At 40.6% G+C, this 26,191-nt stretch overlaps 2 protein-coding genes across 4 annotated transcripts; both read left to right on the top strand.

The window, feature by feature from the left end:
* Positions 1–140: 140 nt before the first annotated feature.
* acmsd (aminocarboxymuconate semialdehyde decarboxylase) lies at positions 141–7,367 on the top strand. Its single transcript, XM_026144796.1, has 10 exons — positions 141–286; positions 1,230–1,274; positions 4,642–4,738; positions 4,828–4,877; positions 5,050–5,286; positions 5,427–5,520; positions 5,689–5,784; positions 5,958–6,130; positions 6,348–6,446; positions 6,827–7,367. The coding sequence occupies exons 1-10, from the start codon at positions 230–232 to the stop codon at positions 6,887–6,889; spliced, it is 1,011 nt and encodes a 336-aa protein (XP_026000581.1). The 5' UTR covers positions 141–229; the 3' UTR covers positions 6,890–7,367.
* Positions 7,368–12,891: 5,524 nt separating this feature from the next.
* On the top strand, positions 12,892–26,136 carry ccnt2a (cyclin T2a). 3 transcript variants are annotated; one of them, XM_026143663.1, is made up of 10 exons: positions 12,895–13,116; positions 13,819–13,900; positions 13,993–14,121; positions 14,425–14,485; positions 15,682–15,744; positions 17,168–17,213; positions 21,352–21,515; positions 21,680–21,750; positions 22,880–24,155; positions 24,332–26,136. In XM_026143663.1, the coding sequence occupies exons 1-10, from the start codon at positions 12,959–12,961 to the stop codon at positions 24,403–24,405; spliced, it is 2,124 nt and encodes a 707-aa protein (XP_025999448.1). In that variant the 5' UTR covers positions 12,895–12,958; the 3' UTR covers positions 24,406–26,136. The 3 variants fall into 3 exon arrangements, 2 of the variants coding, with proteins under 2 accessions (XP_025999447.1, XP_025999448.1); XM_026143662.1 differs by having other exon boundaries at positions 12,894–13,116; positions 22,880–24,399; XR_003269895.1 differs by lacking the exons at positions 21,680–21,750; positions 22,880–24,155; positions 24,332–26,136 and having other exon boundaries at positions 12,892–13,116; positions 17,168–17,607; positions 21,352–21,414.
* Positions 26,137–26,191: the final 55 nt, after the last annotated feature.

Here is a 26,191-nt window from a genome sequence, read left to right as displayed (position 1 = left end):
TGAGTGCAGAATTCAGGCTCAGTGTAACGAAGGCAGACAGTTAAAGGAGCGGGTTTACAGCCTCTGCTCTGGTTTTCTGTTTCTTTCAAAGATTGGGCAATAAATGTCCCAGCAGCAGACATTGGTCATTGGTTTCAGGCTGGGGGTGGGGAGTGAGTGTGCCCACAGTTTTTCCCAGGATACCTCGGCCAGCAGACCTTTACGTTTTCCGTGAATAATAATCATAAGGATGAAGGTTGATATTCACAATCATATTTTACCAAAGGAGTGGCCCGACCTGAAGCAGGTAGGAACTGTCACAGACAAGATGATTTGACTTTTAATGTCACGGAGCTCCAGTGTTAAATAAACCCACAGTCTGTAGATGAGATCTCACGTGAAGTGGGTCAGTGGGTTTGAGAAAAACATCTTTGTGTCACTTCCCTGGCACATGGAGCTTGAACCGGGGCTATTAAATGCTACTAACGTTTAATATATAGACTTTTCAGCTGGCTTGTCAGCAGGGAGATTAAAAGTCCACTGCATAAATCTGTCCTCTATGGATGGTTAAACTTTAATCAATAGACCTTGGACTTGGTTTATCTGTTCCTGCCCTTATGTCTTTGTCACTGCCTGGCTAATCATTTCCCACATTTAAAGCTGAACAGAAGACATGAGCTAAATCGTGTCTGTAAGAATCTTTTGCAAAGAATGTGATATTTAAAAATTTATGTTGGCTGGAGTTGGTTAAAGGGCCCTAAGCACAACATTATTTGAACTTGAGATCAAGTCCACAGTTAAACTGGCATGATGACATTTCATTTAAAGCAACCTTTCACTGAAACAGCTTCTTGGGGCCACAGATCCACACATCAAACACGGATGTAAAACCCATCTTGCAACTGGAAAAACAGAAGCTCCTCAGTGGCATTATCCAAGTACACAGTACAGCTGATCTGCATGGGTATGAAAAGGGGCTTTTCTGCTGTATTGCTCACGTAGCTCATCTGCAGCTTCATTTGTATGCAAAAAGTGTCAGCATGCTCAAAAGGCAATATCTTTTAGGTATTCAGGGCACTGGAGTGGCCAGTCCTGTAGGATGATGACCAAACCCTCACAGATGGGATAACAAAATCTACATTTTCTATCAGAATGAAACAACAAATATGCAATCAAATATATGGCTGATATTTATATGTGATGCTTTTAAACTCTGGGTTTGTAAAACCTGTATTTTTTATGTGTTTCAGAGGTACGGCTATGATGGGTTTGTCCAGCTTCACCATCACTGCAAGGTAAGTCACTATTTCCTCTGCTTTCCTGTGCAGCTACAGACAGGGTGCAGGTGCAGGAGCACTTATGCACTGCACTACTTTGTTGAACACACAGCAGATTCATCCCAGCTGGCGACTGCACCCACCCCGCAGACCTGCCAGGCTGGTCCTGGCTATGTGAGCAGCTGCAGAACTCAGCGAGGTGACACAGCATCAGTCAAGTGATTCGGTTCAAACAGCCGTAACGCAGCCCGATACAGAGCAGCTTGGCAACTTTTAGCCCCAAACATGGGCTGAGCATTTTAGTAACAGCAAAGTATACTTGACAACGAACAGTCTATTCTTCAGAATTAATGCCTAAACTTGGATAAGCAATGAATTTGTGCTTGTGTGCTTCGTATTAAACATCTTAGAGGAGTCCAGGCCTTTTGGATTCACCCAGAACATTTGCAGTAATATCAACTGTCTGCTGCCATCATGTGGCTCAGTTTTGTTAGCAAATGTAAAAGTTACAACATGTGCTTTAAAACCTAACCTAACACAAACCTAATTTCAAAAAGGCTGGGACACAGCATGAAATGTATCTAAAAACAGAACGCAGTGATTTGAAAATCTCATAAACCCATATTTGATTTACAGCAGAGCATAGAAAACATATCTGCTGCTTAAACTAGGAACACGTACCATTCATTTTGAATTTGATGGCAGCAACACATCTCAAAAATGTTAAGAAAGGGGAGATGGGGCCATCTTTTCCACTGTGAAGCGTCCCGTCTTTATTTGGTCTGTAAATGTCTGGGAGCTGCTGGACTTTTGGAAGAGGAGTGTTGTCCCATTCTTGTCTGGTGGAGGATTCTAGCTGGGTCTTCTGGCAGTCCCGTGTCTTCTTTTTAGATTTTGATTTCATGTGCAAAATATTTTCAGCTGGTGAAGGTCTGGACTGCAGGTACAGCAGTTCAGGACTCAGACTCTTCTACTACAAAGCCATGCTGTTGGAATAGACACAGTATGCAGTTTGGCGTTGTCATGCTGAAATATGCAATGACTTCCCAGATTAAAGACGTCATATCAATAGGAGCATATATATGTTCACCTAAAACCTGTATATAGCTTTCAGTATTGATGGTATCTTTCCAGATGTGTAAGCTGGCAATGCCACAGGAACTAATGCACCCCCGTACCATCACAGATGCAGGTGCTTTAAGTGGGTGTTGAAAACCAGCTGGATGGTCCCTCTCCGTATTAGTCCAGAGGAGGAAAAGGCCATTTTTTCCAAAAGGAATTTAAAATTTAAACTAATCCAACCACAGAACAGTTTTCCATATTGCCTCAGTCTATATTAAATGAATGAGGACTGATGGCTGATGTTCACATATGGCTTCTTCTTTGTATCATAGAGCTTTAACTTGCATTTGTGGATGACACAGTGGCTAGAAGTGTTCCTAAGCCCAAATCACATGCACTGATTTCCATGACAGAATCGCCCCTGTTTTTAATGCAGTGCCACCCAAGGGTCTGAACATCAGTGACATTAGCACAGATTTTTTTGTTTTGTCCAGATTCTCTGAATCCTGCTTATATTTTGGAATTTATTGTTGAGGAACATTGTTCTACTTGTAGACTTCTGAGAAGGTCTTCCTGTCTAAGATGCACATATTTTATGTGAATACAGGGAGTGCAGAATTATTAGGCAAATGAGTATTTTGTCCACATCATCCTCTTCATGCATGTTGTCTTACTCCAAGCTGTATAGGCTCGAAAGCCTACTACCAATTAAGCATATTAGGTGATGTGCATCTCTGTAATGAGAAGGGGTGTGGTCTAATGACATCAACACCCTATATCAGGTGTGCATAATTATTAGGCAACTTCCTTTCCTTTGGCAAAATGGGTCAAAAGAAGGACTTGACAGGCTCAGAAAAGTCAAAAATAGTGAGATATCTTGCAGAGGGATGCAGCAGTCTCAAAATTGCAAAGCTTCTGAAGCGTGATCATCGAACAATCAAGCGTTTCATTCAAAATAGTCAACAGGGTCGCAAGAAGCGTGTGGAAAAACCAAGGCTCAAAATAACTGCCCATGAACTGAGAAAAGTCAAGCGTGCAGCTGCCAAGATGCCACTTGCCACCAGTTTGGCCATATTTCAGAGCTGCAGCATCACTGGAGTGCCCAAAAGCACAAGGTGTGCAATACTCAGAGACATGGCCAAGGTAAGAAAGGCTGAAAGACGACCACCACTGAACAAGACACACAAGTTGAAACGTCAAGACTGGGCCAAGAAATATCTCAAGACTGGTTTTTCTAAGGTTTTATGGACTGATGAAATGAGAGTGAGTCTTGATGGGCCAGATGGATGGGCCCGTGGCTGGATTGGTAAAGGGCAGAGAGCTCCAGTCCGACTCAGACGCCAGCAAGGTGGAGGTGGAGTACTGGTTTGGGCTGGTATCATCAAAGATGAGCTTGTGGGGCCTTTTCGGGTTGAGGATGGAGTCAAGCTCAACTCCCAGTCCTACTGCCAGTTTCTGGAAGACACCTTCTTCAAGCAGTGGTACAGGAAGAAGTCTGCATCCTTCAAGAAAAACATGATTTTCATGCAGGACAATGCTTCATCACACGCGTCCAAGTACTCCACAGCGTGGCTGGCAAGAAAGGGTATAAAAGAAGAAAAACGAATGACATGGCCACCTTGTTCACCTGATCTGAACCCCATTGAGAACCTGTGGTCCATCATCAAATGTGAGATTTACAAGGAGGGAAAACAGTACACCTCTCTGAACAGTGTCTGGGAGGCTGTGGTTGCTGCTGCACGCAATGTTGATGGTGAACAGATCAAAACACTGACAGAATCCATGGATGGCAGGCTTTTGAGTGTCCTTGCAAAGAAAGGTGGCTATATTGGTCGCTGATTTGTTTTTGTTTTGTTTTTGAATGTCAGAAATGTATATTTGTGAATGTGGAGATGTTATATTGGTTTCACTGGTAAAAATAAATAATTGAAATGGGTATATATTTGTTTTTTGTCAAGTTGCCTAATAATTCTGCACAGTAATAGTCACCTGCACACACAGATATCCCCCTAAAATAGCTAAAACTAAAAACAAACTAAAATCTACTTCCAAAAACATTCAGCTTTGATATTAATGAGTTTTTTGGGTTCATTGAGAACATGGTTGTTGTTCAATAATAAAATTATTCCTCAAAAATACAACTTGCCTAATAATTCTGCACTCCCTGTATGTTTCTGGGATCATTGCAGTCAGTTATTTGCAAGTCTCACAGCATCACAGCTTTTCAAAAGTAAGGTTGTAACTGACCAATAACACAAAGAAAATCTGTCCAAAGATATTAAAAGAAACTAGAGCTGATAGTGGTCTTAATGTTGTGTTTTAGGGTGAAGCAAAGATGATGAAGGATGGGAAGGTTTTCCGGGTAATACAGGAAAACTGCTGGGATCCAAATGCTCGCATAAAGGACATGGATAAACACGGTACATGCGCAGACACAAATGACACAAAGTTTGGTAGTTTCATCCTTTAATCAGTGACTAAAAGCAGCATTTCTTTTCACGGCCTGCAGGTGTCACGCTGCAGGCCCTTTCGACCGTTCCTGTGATGTTCAGTTATTGGGTAAATGCACAGCCAGTCACAGCAGATTTGGTCAAAAGCTGTGTGACAAAGTGGTGTCTACTGTGTGTCAGATAACTGAGTTGTGCCTACCACTAAACTTTGCAATACTACAAGCTGCTTAATGATCTTCACAGATATATTTGTGTATATTCATCGTGTCTTTTGATTGCAGGCTAAGCCTCACGACACACTCGATCTCTGTGTCCTTTTGAATGACGACTTGGCTAAGACAGTGTGTAGCCAACCCAAGAGGTTTGTGGGCCTGGGCACGCTGCCCATGCAGGCCCCTGATTTAGCTGTGATGGAGATGAGGCGCTGTGTGAAGGAGCTAGGCTTCCCTGGGGTCCAGATTGGGTCGCATATCAACAACTGGGACCTCAATGCCTCTGAACTGTATCCCTTCTATGCTGTAAGACTTTACACACTTGCATAATAACATGGGGTTATTGTGATAGTGTTTTTTAATTATGCCTACATTGGTTCCAATCATTTTTCTTTATAATTATGGCCTAATTTCTTATTCATTTCTTATTCTGATAAACACTACAGGAAGCAGAGGAGCTGGGCTGTTCCATATTTGTCCACCCATGGGACATGCAGACAGATGGGAGGATGGCAAAGTATTGGCTACCCTGGCTAGTGGGTGAGGAGGATACTGGAGTGGGAACAGAACATACTGACTATTACATCTGGTCCAGCCAACTAAAAACAACACTAATATTAAAACAAGCCAGCTTTCATGTGCTATTTAGTGCATTGTGATGGAAAAATAATAATGTTTATATGTTTTTAAATGTTTTTCTTTCCTTAGGTATGCCATCTGAGACAACCATGGCCATTTGCTCGATGATATTTGGTGGTATCTTTGAGAGATTTCCAAAACTGAAAGTCTGCTTTGCTCATGGAGGTATAAAAAGATAACACCATGCTTATCATTTAGTTTACTATTAATATCACAGCAGTATATAGAAAACATTAGGCAGCCAAATTTTCAATGTATTCTTCCTTTATGCTCTTCCCTTAAGATGAAATAAGTGTGTTGATATTTGACGTTTAGTGCCTGTGTTCACGTGTATCCAGGTGGCTCTTTCCCATTCACTGTTGGCAGAATTGAACACGGCCACAAAGTCCGCCCTGACCTTTGTGCAGCTGACAACGATGTCAGTCCACGGAAATACCTCGGTTCTTTTTACACCGACTCCCTGGTTCACGATCCCGCCTCCCTGAAGCTGCTCATTGACATCATTGGAAAAGTGAGCTGGTGTCCAACATTCATTCATTCCACGAGTCACACCTCTTTGGTGGCGAGAGAGGATAGATTCAAAACACACTGAAGAGTACTGACTAAACACAGAGAATGTGGACTGTGAGAGTGTATGCTGATGTGTGGAAACACTGATGTTTTCAGGATGGAGTTATTCCTGCTTTCACCAAATCTTCATGTGCTAAGTTCACATTTTCCTGTTCCAGGATAAAGTGATGCTGGGAACAGATTATCCATTCCCACTTGGTGAGCTACAGCCAGGATCACTCATCGAGTCGATGGATGTGTTTGATGATACACTAAAGGTAGCATTATTTTCCTCTCATTTACTTAAGCAGCACAGGAGAAAGGGTTTGTCATCATGGTGGACTCTACCACACATGGAAAGAAAGGAAAGCCACCCATTGTACATCATGTAAATCCTGAACCATGTTTATTGAACACTTAACAAAGAAAACAAAACCAAAGAAAACTCTAAAACAAATTTAACAAATATATGTGTTTTCATTTGTGTATGTGTGTATTTTTCTTTAGATTTAAAAAACAAATCACACTGATGATATAGAGGCCCCCCAAAAACTCATGTATCCAATATGATATACTTGGCATTACAGTTTTTTTGTATATTTTAATGACAGATTTTTTTAATATCTTCAAAATAATGACTCTCTCTTTTGTATTACAGGATAAACTGCTTGCTGGAAACGCACTAGAATTCTTAGGACTGAAACGGGAGCTTTTGATGTAACATGATACTGAAATACCACCAATGGTCATTAAGTACAAAGGATTTTTTTTTGCAAATATTTGTGTTTGAATGATTTTTTTTTAAAGATTCTAATTATGGAACATTGTTATTCATGTTTATCATCAGAAGGTAAGCATTGTACTCATAGAAGAGACAGCTGATGTTGCTATTTTCAGAATGTAAAAATGTAATGTTATCACTCTAAGTTAGAGTAATTACGGTATAGTAATTGTAATGTTGTAAATGTAACAGGTTTTTCCATCTGTTTGAAGTTGCAGCGTTTCAGTAGGCTCTAAATAAAAATGTTAATATGATGCAATAGGCCGCTCTGCTGCTTTGCTTCTTCGTCACTTGTTTTTAAGCAGTATTCTTCTTTCTTATAGTAAAATAGCTTTGGACAGATTCATCTCTCGGGTCTTTGCTGACATGGACATAATCAGTGATGGGAATAACGGCGTTACAAGTAACGGTGTTACTAACGGTGTTACTTTTTTCAGTTACGAGTAATCTAACTAATTACTATTCCTATCGTTACAACGCCGTTACCATTACTAACAAGAAAATGCAGTGCAAACAAGTGGTTGAAGCTGTCCTCAGCTTACCGCATCTTATATCAGTTGCACGGAAGTAGCTGTAAGTAATCTCCCGCGGGCAGCAATCACTTTCTGTCCGACCATCACTTTTTGGCACAACACCTGGAGCTAAGGGGCAAAACAATCATATGAGTGCTGCTGTTTGACTGAGGAAGAATAAAGTAGTCGTGGTAAGCCAATCACATGACCACTTCAAGATGACAAAACAACAAGGTGATATATACCAGTTTTTAAATTGTGTTGATAGGCCACATAAAAGAGTCATGATAAACAATATATACGCAGCGTTTTTTCCTCAATAATTTTGTCATGTTTACTGTCTAAGGACAGCGCAGCAAGCACTCTCTGCTTATGAGCAAAAAATTTAAAAAACAAAACAAAACAAAAAACATTTGGTGAAAAATGTCAACCAATCAAAAAATGATATGGCAACATGACATTTGGTTGTTTAGGAAGAGGGGGAAGTTTTAGGAGTGACAGCGAGAGAGAGAGATAAAGACAGCAGAAAAAGAGAAAGAGCGAGTTTTGAGATGTGAGAGATTTGTGACGTTTAGTGTGTTTGGAGTGTGTAGTTAATGTGTTGTCTTGTGTAGTTAGTGTGTAGTGTTGTGGATAGTTTTGTGTTGTGTGTCAGAACAATGAGGCGACTGCTGTCTCCAGGTAGAAACAGGAGTGATACACCTGCTGCTGTCAGACCTGCAGGTATCAGGCTGTGATGTTCTCCTTTATAGTGGACAAAAATATTTGGAGTGGCACAAATAATTTGTGTGGCATCTTATTGAATGCAGAACAGCTGATTGTTCTGTAAATAGTTTGAAATGGTTATTTAATAAGGGTAAAATGTAAATGGCTGCAAATAACTTTGTTGTTTGCAAAACTTGTGCTTATGATTTTAAAATTGACAATTTATATTTGCATTTGAAGTTATGAAATATGATTTATTAAACATGTTTGTGGTTGTAACAGTAAAAAATATAACTTTTTCTACTCGGAGTTTATGTTTTTTGTCTGATTTTAGGTCAATTGTGTTAATACAGTATGTCAAAATGAAAACATAACTGTAAATTCAGACACGTGAGGTTGTGCTGAAAAGAATGATACCAAACAAGGCAAAGTAAATAGTTTTTAAAGGTAAAATCAAAAGTAGTTAAAAATGGCCAATTATACCCTGGACCCCAGAGGGTTAAACTTTTTTTTTTTTAAGTAACGCAATAGTTACTTTTCAAGTAATTAATTACTTTTAGAATCTTGTAACTCAGTTACTAACTCAGTTACTTTTTTGAAGAAGTAACTAGTAACTATAATTAATTACTTTTTCAAAGTAACTTGCCCAACACTGGACATAATACAGATAGGAGTTTTCGGCCTGCGACTTCTTTTGTTCGTTACTTGTCCAGTTTCCTCATTGTTTATAAGGACACACTGCATTGGACTGCAGCTAATAACTCTTTGGGAATCCACTTGTTGATACAAAAATATCATTCCATCTCTGTCAAACTGTGTTATTGTTTCCTTTTTAGCACAGCTTCAACTAAAGTGGGAAGAAATTGTGTGTTTTTGTGAAAAGCTGCAAGTACGAAAGTGCCTAAAGATACAATTTAAAAATAGCTTTTTGTTGTTATGTGTGGACACGACACTGGTTCATCTCTTTGGGTAGATACAAATGGTCAGGTAAAACGACTGGACCAAGGACAGAACAAGCAGCCAATGTCCAAAGAAAAACTTTGAAAACCTTCAAAGGTCTGGAGAACTATGATGAAAGACCACTTCTCAAAATGACAGTACAGTCTGCTGTTAAAGTTTTGCAACAGCTACCTGTCATGCTTAGATTTCATTTATAATGTTTGCATTTTACTCTTACAGCCTTAGAGGGTGAAGCCCCCACTTACATGATTGAATGGCTTCACATCCTACATTACAAGTCAGGTTTTTAGGGCCACAGATCAGGGCCTTCTTATGATTCTGCATACCTGTCAGAAAACGAAGTGATTGTGACGATATTTGGGTCGTGCTTTGTGTTTTATGTTCATTTTGGTTGCTTATATGCATCTTGTGTCATTGTTATAATATTGATTGTTTCTTACTGAATCTAAAGCAATTTGTGGCTGTTCTCATTTTAAGAAGTGCTGTATAAATACAATTTTACTTACTCAATGGAAGCTAAAGTTTGTTCTTATGGCTCAATGGTCTTTGTGTCTCTTTATGTACACTGAACAAAAATATAAACGCAACACTTTTGTTTTTGCTCCCATTCCCCATGGGATGGACGTAGAGACCTAAAATTCATTCCAGATACACAATATAACCATCCCTCCCAAACAGTGGTCACAAATCAGTCCAAATGTGTGGTAGTGGGCACATCTGCTATATTGAGATAATCCATCCCACCTCACAGGTGTGCCACATCAGGATGCTGATCTGACATCATGAGTAGTGCACAGGTGTACCTCAGACTGCCCACAACAAAAGGCCACCCTGGAATGTGCAGTTTTTTGCGCTATTGGGGGTCTGGGGACCCAGAACCGGTCAGTATCTGGTGTGACCACCATTTGCCTCGTGCAGTGCAACATATCATCGCATGGAGTCTATCAGATTGTCAATTGTGGCCTGTGGAATGTTGGTCCACTCCACTTCAATGGCTGTGCGAGGTTGTTGGATATTCATGGGAACTGGTACACGCTGTCGTATACACCGGTCAAGCACATCCCGAACATGCTCAATGGGTGACATGTCCGGTGAGTATGCTGGCCATGCAAGAACTGGGACATTCTCAGCTGCCATCTGCCCTGAACAATGTGAACCATGATTCATCCGTGAAGCGCACACCTCTCCAACGTGCCAGACGCCATCGAATGTGAGCATTTGCCCACACAAGTCTGTTACGGCGACGAGCTGGAGTCAGGTCAAGACCCCGATGAGGACGACGGGCATGCAGTTGAGCGTCCCTGAGACGGTTTCTGACAGTTTGTGCAGAAATTGTTTGGTTGTGCAAACCAATTGTTCCAGCAGCTGTCTGGGTGGCTGGTCTCAGACGATCTTGGAGGTGAACCTGCTGGATGTGGAGGTCCTGGGCTGGTGTGGTTACACGAGGTCTGCGGTTGTGAGGCCGGTTGGATGTGCTGCCATATTCTCTGAAACGCCTGTGGAGACGGCTTATGGTTGAGAAATGAACATTCAATGCACGGGCGACAGATCTGGTTGACATTCCTGCTGTCAGCATGCCAATTGCACGCTCCCTCATTGCTTGTGGAATCTGTGGCATTTTGCTGTGAGACAAAACTGCACATTCCAGGGTGGCCTTTTGTTGTGGGCAGTCTGAGGTACACCTGTGCACTACTCATGATGTCAGATCAGCATCCTGATGTGGCACACCTGTGAGGTGGGATGGATTATCTCAATATAGCAGATGTGCCCACTACCACACATTTGGACTGATTTGTGACCACTGTTTGGGAGGGATGGTTATATTGTGTATCTGGAATGAATTTTAGGTCTCTACGTCCATCCCATGGGGAATGGGAGCAAAAACAAAAGTGTTGCGTTTATATTTTTGTTCAGTGTATTTCCCCTTTCTCTCAGAAGGACTGTTATTTTAACTGCTTTCTGTCTCTTCATTTTTCTGGATCTCATCAGTGAGCCATTCATAGATGAGCATATCAGTAGTTTGTGAGCCACGCATTCCTGACATGTTCATTTTTACGAAATGTGGGACACTGTCCAGGTGTGTGAGACAAAGGAACGAGAGATAAAATCCTGTTTAGTTCCATAAAAAGTAGGACATCTAGCCATCCAAAGCGGAGATTATTGTAGGCAATCAGTGGTTCCGGCCTCTGAGGAATAGAAGATAAATGTATTAACTTCAATTTTAAATCATTAGCAGTCTTTAAAACATTAATAAATGTAAATTACAATGTAGTTTTAAAGCATCTTTTTTGACTTTAGGAGCAACAGGCCGTGATAAGACCTCAATATAACTCCAATATACATTGGTGTACCCAGGGAGAGAGGTTGAAAACCTTTAATTTATTTGGAAACACATCAGTGAGGATCTCACCTGATCTCATAACACCTAGAGGTTACTCAAGAAAACACGACAAAGACTGTACTTGAGGAAAGACTTGAGATGACGGAGGACATTTGGCATGTCAACTACAATCCTCAGCAGCTTCTACAGATACAGTTAGTGTTAGAGTGTCTTCAGGTCCTCAGTCACAGTGTGGCATGGAAGCTGGACTGTTCAAAAGCTCCAATATATCACTTGAGCAGCCTTCTCATCAGTACAGGACAGCTAAGCCACAAGGGTTGTTAGGAGAACCCACAACAACATTAAGGACAATACACACCCATAACACAGTCTGTTTATGCTTCTTCTCTTGAGCAGAAGTTAAAAGAGTCTGAAATTCAGGACTAAAAGACCCCAGAATATTCTTCCACAAGCAATCAGACTCCTGAACAAGACATACACTCACCCACTGCTACTGTTGACTCCTTCTTCTTTTGGCTAGTCTGTTTAAGGTTTGCCGCAGTGGCCAAAGTATTTTATCTGCCTCCATCTGGTATCCCTTGCATCCTCTCTGCCACAACAACCCTCCACGTGTCCTTTTTCACTACATCCACAAGCCTGTTCTTTAGCTCAGGAGGTAGAGCAGGTCATCTACTAACTGGAAGGTTGGTGGTTTGATCCCTGGATGCCAAACATGCTTGGGCAAGATACTAACCCCAAGATGCTCTTGTAGGGGTGTGAATGTTTGATAGAATGTACATAGCATAGAAAACAAAATTGCTTGGGTGAATGAGGCAGAAAAAAGGGCTATATAAGAACCAACAGCATCTTCTGTGGTCTTCCTCTTTTCCTCCTGCCTGGCAGCTCCACATTCAACATCCTTTAATATATCCACATTCACTCCTCTGCACAAGTTCAAACCATTCAAGCCTTGCTTCTCAAATCTTGTATCTTAACTGCTTAGCCTTAGCCGTCCCTCTGATATGCTCATTAAGAATCCTGTCCATTGTGGTTATTGCCAATGAAATTTATAACATCTACAACTAGGCTTCCCGGCTTTTTGTCAGGTCAAACCATTATCCATTATTACACTAATTAAGATCTGTTACTAGACTTGCGCAATGCAAGGGACAACTAAGGCTTTCAAGCTTAAACATTTTTTAAACTCATTTCACTGTTTCTATGTATTACTTGCACTTTCTTTTGTCCATTTCTTTGATCTTTTTTTTGCATTTATATAATTGTTTTGTGGGAAGGGAGGCTGGGAAAACAAAAGTTTCATTATACTGTGTAATACTGTAAAACTGTAAAGCATTATATTTATTTCTATCGTGCATGTGACAATATAACCTTTGCAATAAAGCAGTCTTCATTTATTTAAAAACCGGGCACACAAGTCGGAAAAGTTGCGTTTCCTGTGCGACACTGACGTCATATCCTCTTTCTTGATGCCCAAGCAAACGTTGGAGAGTAATGGCGGCGTGCCGGGGGTCTTCGTCGAAATGGTTTTTCACCCGGGAACAGCTCGAAAACACGCCGTCTCGCCGAAGTGGAGTAGACGCAGATCGAGAACTCTCCTACCGACAGCAAGCGGCAAATCTGATCCAAGATATGGGTCAAAGACTCAACGTGTATCCTTTGTAAATATCTCCTCCTCCAGCAGCCTGGACGGAGACATGGCGCTAACTAACCGTTAGCTATGCCCGTTAGCTGATTTTGAACCGCTTTTGAGGTTCGGGAGCTTGGCGCGGGACTTTTCAGTTGGTGTGCTTTGTTTTGTTATGTTCTTGAAAAATATTTTAGCTTATTAAGTCGTTTACCTTTAAGAACAGTAATGCATTTCACTCTTAATTGTTTTCCCTTTTGGCTTCGCGCTAATGTAGCATGCTAGTTATTTCCCTAGCTAATACTTCGCGTGTTGAAGGCCTTGAAGCGAATTTGTAGCTTCGATTGGCCCACAGAAATACACAGCTTCACAAAAAAATCATTTATTTACTGGATAACGTTATATTTCCATAGTTTGGTCTGTAGTAAGTGTTTTTTAAAATCCATTAATTTCCCTCTTCTGGTTTATATTAATGTCACTGTACCGACACAAATACAAACTTTAGATTTCTCTCTACGCTCAGTGATTTTTGTTATTTAGGCCATTATTTAAAGCTAATAAGATGCGAATCGTGACTCTATAAACTGTCAAATTGCCGTTTTTGTTGAAAAAGTTGACGTATATCGGCTCCTTCAGCTGGTTAAGACTGTGTGTATGTTGACATAAATATAAGAGCATTTGTTTTGCTCTGACCTTAAGCTTAATATTTCCTTGACTCTCCCTTCAGCTCTCAATTAACAATAAACACAGCAATCGTTTACATGCATAGATTTTATATGCACCATTCTTTCAGCAAATTCCATAGGAATGTAAGTAGTAATATAGCTAGCTCTCTTGTTTACCACCAGCCACCTGTTGAGTAGATTTGACAGATATACTTGCATTTTAATTTTTTATACAGATAATCTCTCCAACCACCCTATTCTTGGCTGCAAAAGTGGAAGAGCAACCTCGGAAACTCGAACATGTAATCAAAGTTGCACATGCTTGCCTAAATCCCCAAGAACCGCCTCTAGACATAAAAAGTAATGTAAGTATCGGCATCTGTGCATATTGTATTGTTTAAAAAAAAATTCTTTCCTGTTGTCTCAGTGGTCATGGTTTGCCTGTGTTAAAGCGGCTGGGCCGCATTTCCCTACGCTGTAAAACGGTTCTGATTATTCTGCACTGGCCTGCAGTTGGTGTGTACAAAACAAATCACCCATCAAGGCTTGCAGTAATAGTGTAATGAGCCTCTCTGTTTGGAGTTTTGGCCATTTGCAATCAGATGTTAGGGGTTTAGATTAATAGACACATTACAGTTGTGTTGTAATGACTGTCTATCAAACTTCAGGCATACCTCCAGCAAGCTCAAGAGCTGGTGATACTTGAATCCATAGTGCTGCAGACCCTGGGTGAGTAGTGGTGACTGGAGTGGATGACTTGAGAGCGGTTTGTTTGTCAATATCATTGGTTAATTATAAGTAAGGGAGTAGTGCTATTGATTACTGATGACTTTGTTTATCACAGCCTGCTGACTGAAATGTTTTATTTGCATATGGTTGTTTTCACATACATGTTTTCAGTGAATCATGTAAAGGTGACATGTCATTCTCTTTTTGCTAATGCTAGTTACGAATGTGGCACTGATTTTTATTTATTTATTTTTCTCCATCTAATTGCAAAATTCTATGTTGCAACGAGGGATGCACCGATCCAACTTTTCCCATTTGTGATACCTAAAGCGTATCTGCTGATACTTTGTAGTGATTTTATACCAGTGTTGAAATATGTATTCTTCACTAGGAAGAGACTTGGGATAGTTTTTCGTTTGTTTTTAATGTAATGTTAGGCAACATGAGATTAATCTTAAACATCACTTTCTTAGATTATATGTAAAACAAGAGCTAAGAAAGGAGTACCCTAGATAAATTACATTTCGTGGATCTGCAGTGATTAGTAAAATGTTACATGAAAACTTACACAAAACATTCCATTATTTATTGTGGGTAAATAGATTTATTAGTGTTATTTCTGTCATTTATTTGCTATAGCACTATTTGAGCTCAAAATGCACATAGCTCTATGTTACAGTCATGCTTGTTTCTCCTTTTGTTCCTAGACTAGAGAAGTGTTATATAACTGCAAATACTGTACATTACATAAAAGCTTCCCCACAAGTGCCCCAGAACAATCATCCTTCTGGCTTCTACATCACACGTCTGTGAGACAGAACGAGATGGAGTCAAATAGATCGGGTGTAGATTGGGTCATTAGCCTTGATATTGCGCCAGCTTTTTGAGTCACAGTTGGACAGATACCAATCCCAGTATTGGATTGATGCATCTCTGGTTTGACTAGAACAGTTTGTGCTCTCCTACTTCAATCGTGGAAAATCTGTTTATACAAGTTAATTAAGTCTCACTTCAAATGTACCCAATTTCATTATCAAGCTCCAAAATCTACTTTTAACAACAGTACACAGATGTGTACTAATATTAATTGATTGCAAATTCCCTTGCTTTTTTACCTTTTTTTTTTAATCACAAAATGACATGTCACCTCCCAGCTATGTCTGTGTTGAACTCACCTGTCATGTATTTTGTTCCAGGCTTTGAAATAACTATTGATCACCCACACACTGATGTGGTGAAATGTACCCAGCTAGTGCGAGGTAGAGGCTTCCTTCTTTGCTCTTTGTGCCCTCTGCTCTTGTTTATCCCACCTCAGATGTGGGTGGGGAGGGGGAAGAAAACCTTGCTGATTTAATGCTTACGTGAAAACACTTAACCTTGTGTTTTGTTTTTTGTTTTTTCCTTCACATTGTTTTTGACATAGCATAAACGCTTATTAAAGCAAGACTGAGATGAAATTAGTTTTGAGATATTACTATTTCATATAACTAGAATATAACTGTAATCTTTAATAAACCAATGGCTACAAAAATTCAGCTAGAAACTGTTTTCAGATTTATCTTTGTTTCTAATAAAAGCAAGAGAATGTGTGCTTTTAAAAAACGTTGTCCATCTTAATACTGCTAGGCTAGATTACCGGCAGCTACAGTCCTAAAAAAAACCCCAACCTGGTAGCTTTAAATTTCCTTCATACAAATTACTGATTGTCTAAAACGTTTGTTTGTTTGTTTGTTTTAGAAATGGGAGCTGCCTTTGTTATTGATAAATTGCTCCAGTATTGGTGGATTTTGTGTTAGCCCTCATGCATGATTTGTCTGCCTGACTAAACTGTAACCCAGAGTCCATGCAGCCTTTGCAGAGCAGATGAGAGCAAAGAGAGAGAAATCACAGCTCAGAGCTGTGCATTTAAGTGTTCTGAGTTTGGAATATTCTTAAAATAAGACATAATTATGAGCTGAAAATATATATTTAAATTTCAGATTACACATACTTATTTTCCTGTCTCAGAATTAGCCTGCACCCTAATTCATAATGATATATGCATCCTCATTGCATTTGTGATCGTTTGACATTTATTCCTATTATACTTGAGTTAGTGAAACCCTTAACAAAAGGACTATATTTAGGTTGCCAGAAATGCTTCTGTGCAGGAAAAAAACTATCAAAACGTTAATATTTTCTGTCATCCAGGAATGTATTGCTACCATTCTACTTTGTGCACATGACATATATATCGCACTTGTTTATGAATACAATTCAAAATGAACAAAATATTAATTTCACTGTTTACTAGACAAAAGTCTATAAGGGGTAGTATTAAATTTGTTTGTTTTTGTGGTGTAGACTAAGGACAAATTTACAGTCCATGTCCGGTTACAAACACGTCTTTACATTCCCTGTTGCCCTGTTGTATTACCTTGGAAGTGGCTTTAATTGGCTATAAGCCCTTTTTTGAGATTAACGTTTCTCTATTCAGAAAAGGTACCACAGCTTTTAAGTTTCCAAAATGTTGGACTAGCTTAGCTCAGTTTTTATCCAGTCTCGGTCTTGCCTTAATTAGTGCGTTGGAAATCTGCTTAAATGCTAAACTTGACATTCTGTCCTTATATTAATGATAAAATAATTTTGATTTGCAGAAAAATTGATTTCTCTTTTCCTTCTGTTTTTTCCCCTCTCTTTCAGCAAGCAAGGATTTGGCACAGACTTCCTATTATATGGCTACCAACAGGTTGTTATCCTGCCCCTCTTTGTTGCACTTTGACTGCACACCATAGCTTCCTGTAATGCAGGGTACCCTTTCAGTGTCCAACCGGCCCTACTTGCGCTGGTGGTTGTTGGGACGCTTGCCTCCTCCCCTCAGCTCCCCTCCCTTCTTCCCAAGGTAGTGGGACGTGGTGGCTTGTAGCGTTACCGGCCCCAGTTGCAGTGCGGTGTATTGTACAAGGGACCATGTGTTGGCACATAGGGGTTGAATGCACAATGTGGAGTGTAGTGGTGCGCTTGAAACCCACACGTTTGTTCGGTTGCGAAAAAGTGCATAATTCTAAAAGAAAGACACTTTGGTAGCCTGAATAGCAGCTAAAGATTTCACAGATGTAAACATTTCTCATAGAGGGCCTTCGGTAAGTACCGCAGATTAATTCTTAAAATGTTGTTTTTCATATGAATCTGTTCAAAATGTATCATCTCTTTAGATATCTTCAGCCTTTGTAATGTTTGCTTGTCATTAAATGCACTTCTAGTTCAAAGTTGATTTAAGCTTAAGAAAAAGCTAATTATAACCCATTAAGGACCTGCAAAAAACATCAGGGTTTTACCATTAGCCCAGGTAGGTCCACTTGAGCCACACCATGCTAAGTCAAGCAATCCTGACATACATTTCCACTACAGCCCTACAGCAGGATAGGAGTGAGTGACACAGCCTCAACAATATATCACCATAATTTGCGATACTGATGTTTATGACAATTTAGAGAAAGAGATCATGTTTAGCGGTTATTGCAGCTTGCAGGCAGCAACATTTAGTGCAGATAAAATGAAGGACGTTTTCCATCTTTCTTTTCCAGTGAGCTGCTGTCATTTATGACAGGTTACATAAATAATGCTGCATTATATTGCAATGGCAGGAAGAGAGCACAAGAGTTGCCAAAGTAGACTTTTCAATTAAAGTTGAAACAACTTTAATAACTAAATTAGGTCTTCAGCAGCTACACGATTTTGTCATATAACTGTGACGGTGCTGTGAAAAATGTTTTTCTAGTTTTACTTTGGCTCGAGCTCTTTTTAGTAACCCAGTTATAGCCCTGCTTCTCTACTGTGTAAGTGAATCGGGAGTATAGGATCATATTGGTTTTTGCCAAAACTTAATGATATGTATCCACACAGAAACTCTGATTCAGAGTGCAGAGGGAGATGATCTCTTTGCTTCTGCTTTTGATTTCTTCTCCTATACCAGTGCTGGTGTTAACAGTTTGTCTGAGAGGTGACACATGTCATGCAGAGAGCGCCAATTTTAAGGGGCCAGTTGAGGAACTGAAGTTTTTGCTACTTGAATGCCGGTTTTCTCACCCTTCTGGTTTGGACTTTAAGGCCATTTTCCATTAGTACCTACTCAGATTGGCTCAACACAGATCGACTGGGTTCCAGTATGTTGTTGTTTTGTTTGGGTTTTTTTGGTGGCCGTTTCCTTCGTTGCCAGGTTTCAAAAACGGTTGTTTTTGATTTTTGTGAACAAGGCGCTCTCATGACTCAAGTGCCGCCACTGACCAGCCAATCGGTGCCGTGCAGTCTGACGACGTCACAATTTAGTACCTGCTCAGATAGCTTGGAACTCGGCCTAGCAGGCACTACTTTAGTACCTGGTACTATGAACTAATGGAAGGCTGTGGCGATTCGCTCCAAGTAGGTACTAATGGAAAAGAGCCTTTAGTTTGACTCCTGTGTTTTTAGCGTTTCATTTTACTAGTTATTAGCTGCTCGTAAATGGCCTGTATTTGTATAGCGCTTTACTCAGTCCCTAAGGACCCCAAAACGCTTTACACTACATTTAGTCCTTCACCCATTCACACACACACATTCACACACCGCTGATGGCAAGCTACATTGTAGCCACAGCTGCCCTGGGGCGCACTGACAGAGGCGAGGCTGCCGGACACTGGCGCCACCGGGCCCTCTGACCACCACCAGTAGGCAATGGGTGAAGTGTCTTGCCCAAGGACACAACGACCGAGACTGTCAGAGCCAGGCTTGAACCGGCAACCTTCCGATTACAAGACAAACTCCAAACTCTTGAGCCACGATCGCCCCAATAACAATAGTTGAACTCGTTTTCTGCAATTGAAAACCAAACCTTAGCTGTTGTAGGATGCTTTTTTTTTTTTTTTTTAAAGCTCTTCAGTGGTAAACTGCTCTCTTCCATGAAAAGCAGATAAGTTGTAGCAAATGGAATGTGTTTATCGCTGCATTACTGATCTTTATCAGTGGTTCAAGGAAATGACTATTATTGCTGTGTGGTGCAGTGGAAAAACAGTTGTACCATTTACTGCATGGCTTGGCACAACTTTACCTCTGCTATGGAAAAACCCAAATATGATGCGCAACTAATTTCATCAAATCATTTAGTGTACGTGTGGTTTTTGTTTTTTGAATGTAAGGGCAAAAGGACATGCCATGTTTCTGAGGTGAAAAACCGGGTCCTTAACGGGTTTCTTTTAATGTAGGTGGTAGAGGAAATTATTACCAATGTCTTTTTGTCTTCTGAAACTTCAGTTTACAGTGTCTGGATGCTGAGTGTGAGTGGTGGAGATGTGTTGGAACTTCAAATGTAGAAAACTTGTAACTCAAATTTATTTTGACTCAGTAATAAGGATTACGTTAGATTTGTTTTCAGTCAAATTGGTTAAACATACATTTAGAGAGCGAGTATATAAAGCATTGGCTTTGATAACTGTCATCATCACAACATTTAGACATATTCCAGGCATTGTACTCTCTGCAGTGTTTAAATTGTACTGATGCAGAAGTTATTGAAAGCTGTTTTTCTCCCTACAACGGCATTAATAATTTATTAAAATGTTGTTAAATTTAACTATGAAGTCGACTGTCTTCCTTTAGGCTTTTTGATTATGGATTAAGGTCCCATTAGCAGTGAGATGTTGTGCAGAGATCTAAATCGTGGCCTTGGTACACTTGAAATGTCCAATGATAGCTCCTACAAAAAAAGTGAACCCCCCAATAATTAAGAACCTAACCTTTGTTTTTCTTATATTTTAGCTGTCAGTGTTTAACTGGTAATAGTAGTTAGTCTGTATTCTGCAGTGACCCTTACAGGTCGAACCTGTGCAAAACCACACTGAGCACAATGGCACAAATTCAAAAACACAGGAAAAGTGATTTTTGGAACACAATAACTTGATGGACCAGCTGCATAAGTGACAGTCCTAACAGTAAACGGCCACAGTATTATTTAATTACACACATTACGTTGACTCTTTTTCTCCCTCTAACACTGAAAAACCCTCTGCTTCCTCTGTGTGTCTCTGCTTCATATCTTCTGGTTTCTGTCACTTCTGCAGCTGGTCCATCACATTACGCGAGTTAGATTTTGTTTGTTCGACTTCTGTTGTGCTTTGTGTGCCTTAGCAACATTTTCCTATTTGCTGGCATTTACTTACGTTTCAGTACATTTAAACTCGTGGCCACCGTAGTATTCTCATGTTTGCAGTTGAGTTTTACAGATACATGTCAAACTGAACTGCAGTTATACGTATTTAATTAGGGTTTTAAATTTCATTCAGTACAATCATACCTATACAACAGGGCTGTTAAGTTGTATGCCTTCATTGCCCTGATGTTGAGCCACCTGATTAAGCAATTTAAACACAGTTCAGAGAGAGAAGGGGGGGCAGGGGGTGCTGTAGGAAGGTACTCTTGTCAGATAACTGTATGATGATGTCATTGTTGCATGGGTGGCCTCATCCTTGTGTTTTGCAAAGACATAACTATGATTCTATGAGTGGAGTCATTCCCTACTTCACTACCTTTTTGTTGTTCTTGATATTTACATTTGTTTGTTGAATTGATTTATTACATTTTTATGATGTTTGTTACTTTTAGACACGATTAGAATGATCTCCTTATCATACCTGCAACCATACAGCTGTGCTTGTATTAAATCCTTTACTTCATAAAATCTATTTAACATGAACACTGTTAGAAAACAATGAGTCTTGAAACCTGTTCCAACATTATATTAAAGCTGTCGGCCCCCTCTTGTTTTTCTCCTTTGTCCACATGTGGGACTAATCCTGACCACACTTGCACTGAATCAACTGACTCATGTGCCTTTACCATCACACAACGTGCAGTCTGCACCTCACTACCTTCTGCCTCCAGTACAAGCCCACAGTGATTGCCTGTGTGTGCATCCATCTGGCGTGCAAGTGGTCCAACTGGGAGATCCCGGTTTCTACTGATGGGAAACACTGGTGGGAATATGTGGACAACGCTGTCACTCTGGAGCTGCTTGATGGTGAGACAGAATTTTACCTTTAATTCAGAGTAATCTCTTGCAATTTGCGTTAAGTCCTTTTCTTGGTTCTTTTGTAGGCATACTTAACCAAGACAAGTTTATAGAACTAACAGCTTTAAAAGTGACATCAGAATTTTAACAACATGCATATCCTGCATTTTCAGAGTTAACCCATGAGTTTCTGCAGATTCTGGAGAAAACGCCCAGCCGACTAAAGAGGATACGCAACTGGAGGGTAGGCTGGATTTACTCCCCTGTTTGGTAGCCATTAATGTATTTATATTTTATTTTTGCAGTATTGGCAGCAGGTTTTTAAAATTGCAAATACCTCATGTAGGTGCTGTTAGAGAACTGTAGTCGAAATCTTGCCACATTGAGCATTACTGCCAGTTTGTGTAAATTATTAAAGGGCTAGTTTAAGTAGAGATAACTGACTGATGCGCAGCAGGAAAGGTTATTTATGGAGCCCAGGTGGTGTGAATGATGAGACTTGAGACAGAAAGTTTCTTAAGAGAACAATGTAGGCGAAAATCACGTAGCTGCTGAAGACCTGAGGGGAAGTGGAACAAAATAAGTACAACCACAAAATAAATAAATCTGCTTACGTTAATTTCACTGCTTGAATATTCAGGACCTGTAGGGCCAAGTCCATTAACATTTCAATTTTAATTCAGTTTACCGGTAAACACATCTATGATCCCACTGTTCCATACAATAATGTGACTCTGAACATTACATTATGACATTTCACAAAAGTACAGTAGTTCACTTAAATTTCTCATTGTTTTAGGTTCATAGCTTTATCTGTACACTTCAGGCTATGTTCAGGTAGTGTTTGCAACAAACGCATACGGAAACAGCATGAAAAAAGGCAGTTGTCTAACAGACAGCACAGCCGAATTTAAGCCAACAAGTAAGAATAATCAATTAAGTGTACACTGTTTCAAAAAGAGCATGTTTAAGTGATTAAATAAGCTAGAGTGTACGGAAACAATCGTTCTCAAAGCAAAGTATAAAGAATAATGCAAATTCAATTATAGAAACAACTGACCAGCTGCCATTGCTACCGCCAAAGGTTCGAGACACTTATTGCTGAATCACTACAATTTTTATGGTTCATTTAAGAGAAGGAAAGAGCCGTGTTTCCCACGCCATTTTCGACGCCGTTCATGCTTATAGCCACAGCAGAAGCCGAAAAGTTTTCCTCCACACCCAGGTCTTATCTTATGCAGCAAATCAGGAGAGGGACCTCATATCAGCTGACGTAGGTCATGTGGCAGTGTGTAGTTGACGTGGGTTACATTTGCCATCATCTTACAGCTACAAAAACCAAAGTCATACCAGCCTTATTTTCTGTCCTGCAGGCAACACAAGCTGCCAAAAAGCCTAAGACTGAAAACGCCCAGATGACTGACAACTCATTTCCTGGACCTTCACTGGCCCAGGACCAAGCTGATGCCTCATTTCCTGGCGTTCCTTCTTCCAACCCAGGGTTTTCCAAAGCAGGCACTACCTTTCCTATGCCCATGCTCAGCCAGTCCGGTGGAGTAGCTCTGGCTCTAGACTCCATAGCCACCACATACAATCCAGGTAGCCACAGTGAATGGCCCCAGGGCAACCAGAGCCAGCAAGGATACTCTACCACCTGTATAAAACAAGAATCACTCAGCATCCCTATCCCAGAATCTTTGCAAACTTCTACTTCCTCTTTGCTTCAGCATCCAATGGTATACAAGACTGAAAAAATAGATTTCAACCCAGTCAAACAAGAACAAAAGGGAGCTGGTGCGAGTGGAGCTGCTAAGCATCAACTAGCACCTCAGTCTGCTTACCCTCCACCAGCTCAGCCGTCTCCAGCTCAGAAGCTGTCACTGGATAAATACAGAGAGAAACATGCTGCAGAGCTGGCTGCCTCCGGGCAGAAACGTAGGCAGGAACAGCATGGTGGAGTAATGGACTGTGATGTAAGGGAGGATTTGTTGTCCTCCTCTTCTAGCTATGCACCATCCGTGATGAGCCAAGGAGACAACAGAAAACAAACAGTCCATGGCAGTGGTGGCAGCGCTACAGCTTCCCCAAAGAAAATGAAAGTGCCCTCCTCATCTTCGGGCCAAGATAGACGCCATCACAGTGACAAACGGGACAAAAGCTCGCTTAAAGTTCGCTTAGCTGTGCCGGGGGCCAGCAGTGGTTCCCAGCTGGATAAAAGCAGTCAACAGATGAGCAAAGATGAGCTTAAAATGAAGATTAAAGTGTCGTCCTCTGAGCGTCACAGCTCATCAGATGAAAGCATGGGCACCAACAACAACAAAAGTAAACATTCCAGCCCGATGGTGAGCAAAGAGAAACATCGTGGGGCAGAGCACAACCCCCATCGCCACCATAAACACAGTCACGCCCCCACACACAGTGGCAACGGCCGCGGAGCTACAGAGGGCTCAGGCGTTGGGATAGGCCTGCTGCGAGGTCCTCCTGGACTCATCAGCATGGAAGGAACAACACATGGGCCTCCTGGGCCCACCTCCTCATCACGCAAGAGGGCATATCCAGAGCCCAGCCACAACCACCACCCTTCGGCCCCATCCTTCACTGCTAGCTCCAAAGTGAGCAAAATCTCCAAGGGTGGCTCTAGTGCTGCAGGTACTTCATCTTTTTCTTCCCCCTCTTTCCCTCCTTGCTCCTCTCCTGTACTGCAGTGTGTCTCATCTGGCTTGCAGCTCTATGGCTAACCTCCTTCCCTCCCTACCTCCACCCCACCCTTCTCCTCCTCCTTCTCCTTATTCTCGTTTCTCCTCCTCCCCTCCTGTCACACCCAGGTGGGCTGCGGACCTCTCAGCAGTACCCTCCTCCTAGTGAATCGCCACATGAAGTGGGAGAGCAGAGACACTGAGTCCACCCCTCTGCAGCCATGGCCAGCACATGAAAATGGCAACAAACTACACACAGTTCAAACTTTAAAGACTATGCTCACCTCTTTGTTAAGTGCCCTAGAAAAAAAAACCTCTATGTGATGATAAACCCTTTATTGAAAGGCAGAAAGTTATCTGCAAAAAAAAGAGTATTGTTGGACTTCTCAGCTTCTGAGATGTGAAAGATGAAAAATTATGCTTCCTGACTGTCACATCTCTGGGCTTTGGTGCTCAGTCCTCTTTCTGTTATTGTGTTGAATTGTTGCTTTGTTATTCTTCCTCCTCAAATGGGTCTAGGAACGTGTAAAAGGTGGTTGTGTGTTTGGGAAAGCTTGTTTCCGTCAGGGGGAGAAGTTCTTTCCCTACATGTCAGATCTCCATATGAGAAAACACAAGTATTACAAGTTCTATAAAAAGCAAGGAAGGTGCACTTTCCTTGCTTTCTTCCTTTTTCTTTTTTTTTTTTCTTTCTTTTTTATTATTTTCATTGAATCACAGTTTTGTGGTTTTTATGGAGGAAGATGGTGGCCAGGTGGAGATGCCTTCAGTTTGCTGATATTCCATTTAGTACTGTTGATGGATGCAATTTTTTAGGTGTTTAAAATTCATCTCCTAAATTACTTTCTTGTCTTGGTTTCTTTTTATACTTAAGTACTGTGCGTATGATTTGCATGTTTCAATCAAAGGGATTTGGAAGGAGAGCGCTAACTTGCTGTTTACAAAAATGGAGATAAATGTACATACGTTTTTGTATGTTTAAAGAAAAAAAGCTATACCATGACTACTCAGGTTAGGAGCTGCTTGTAAGTATAACAAGATTATTGTAATACCTATAAAAGAGTTTTATTTTGTTGATCAGTGGAGTGGGTATCATCGGGTAAATGATCGAAGCATTCCAGTGCTTCTTACAGCCTTGCTATAAGACAGTGATGTACTGTAGGTTTCCATCAGAGAATATTACTTGATTCCCTCAGCAACTGGCACATCCGACACCTACTTATCACATAAGAGCGATGCAATTTGTACCAAAAAATAATTTTTTTGGACCTCTTAAGTAGACTTGAAGCTGGATGCCAAAGGTTGTGCCTCAACAAGGAAAAAAAAAAAAAGCTGGCAAGGACAGTAGTTGTGCTATTAAAGTTTACATAACCCTTTTTATTTTAACTGCATCAGACATTTCATAAAGTTGTAGCCCTTTAGATAAAAATGGAGATGCCCATTGTTCAGTCACTGATTCACAGGGTACTGTTCAGGATGAAACACTTGTTGGCTCGCTTTCATTTAGCTGTGAATAATTGGCCACAGGCAGATTGACCTGCCTGATATGTAGGTGACCTCAAATATCTGCAATGTAGACGTGCTTCATAGTTTTTGTGTATCACTGACTTTCTTTTATTCAGTTGGTTTTATTATGTTTGCAGCCCTGTCCATGTCTGGACACGGCTTTATTATCACTTTCATACATTAAACACTCTTCCGTTGTAGATTCTTGATATGACCCAATCTTCTCTGTTTCTGACTGGGTTACTTGTTTTATGTTAAGCGTGTGCAAAATACAAATTAGGCTGAGGCTATATTGTACCCTGATTGGGGATTTGCATTCGGGCACACAGGATTACTGCAGTTGTAGAACATAAGCTAGTCTTCACATCCTTTTTCTCCATTTTTCATTTCAAAATTCCAAATAAACTTTAATGTTGCCACTACCCTGACACAGAATAAGTCCTGGTGGTCTTTGTCATTTCATGCAAAATAAAAACACACTGT

Source organism: Astatotilapia calliptera, chromosome 16 (assembly GCF_900246225.1).
Source record: "Astatotilapia calliptera chromosome 16, fAstCal1.2, whole genome shotgun sequence".
NCBI lineage: Eukaryota > Metazoa > Chordata > Actinopteri > Cichliformes > Cichlidae > Astatotilapia > Astatotilapia calliptera.
The sequence above is the reverse complement of the archived record's forward strand: the minus strand, read 5'-3'. Positions and strand labels throughout refer to the sequence as shown.

Excerpts from the sequence above, each read along its gene's own strand:
- acmsd (XM_026144796.1), top strand. The coding sequence starts at position 230 with ATGAAGGTTGATATTCACAATCATATTTTACCAAAGGAGTGGCCCGAC. Across the intron at positions 1,275-4,641 it reads AGCTTCACCATCACTGCAAG|GGTGAAGCAAAGATGATGAA; the intron begins GTAAGTCACTAT and ends GTTGTGTTTTAG. Across the intron at positions 5,521-5,688 it reads TTGGCTACCCTGGCTAGTGG|GTATGCCATCTGAGACAACC; the intron begins GTGAGGAGGATA and ends TTCTTTCCTTAG.
- ccnt2a (XM_026143662.1), top strand. The coding sequence starts at position 12,959 with ATGGCGGCGTGCCGGGGGTCTTCGTCGAAATGGTTTTTCACCCGGGAA. Across the intron at positions 13,901-13,992 it reads TCAGCAAATTCCATAGGAAT|ATAATCTCTCCAACCACCCT; the intron begins GTAAGTAGTAAT and ends TTTTTTATACAG. Across the intron at positions 21,751-22,879 it reads AGAGGATACGCAACTGGAGG|GCAACACAAGCTGCCAAAAA; the intron begins GTAGGCTGGATT and ends TCTGTCCTGCAG.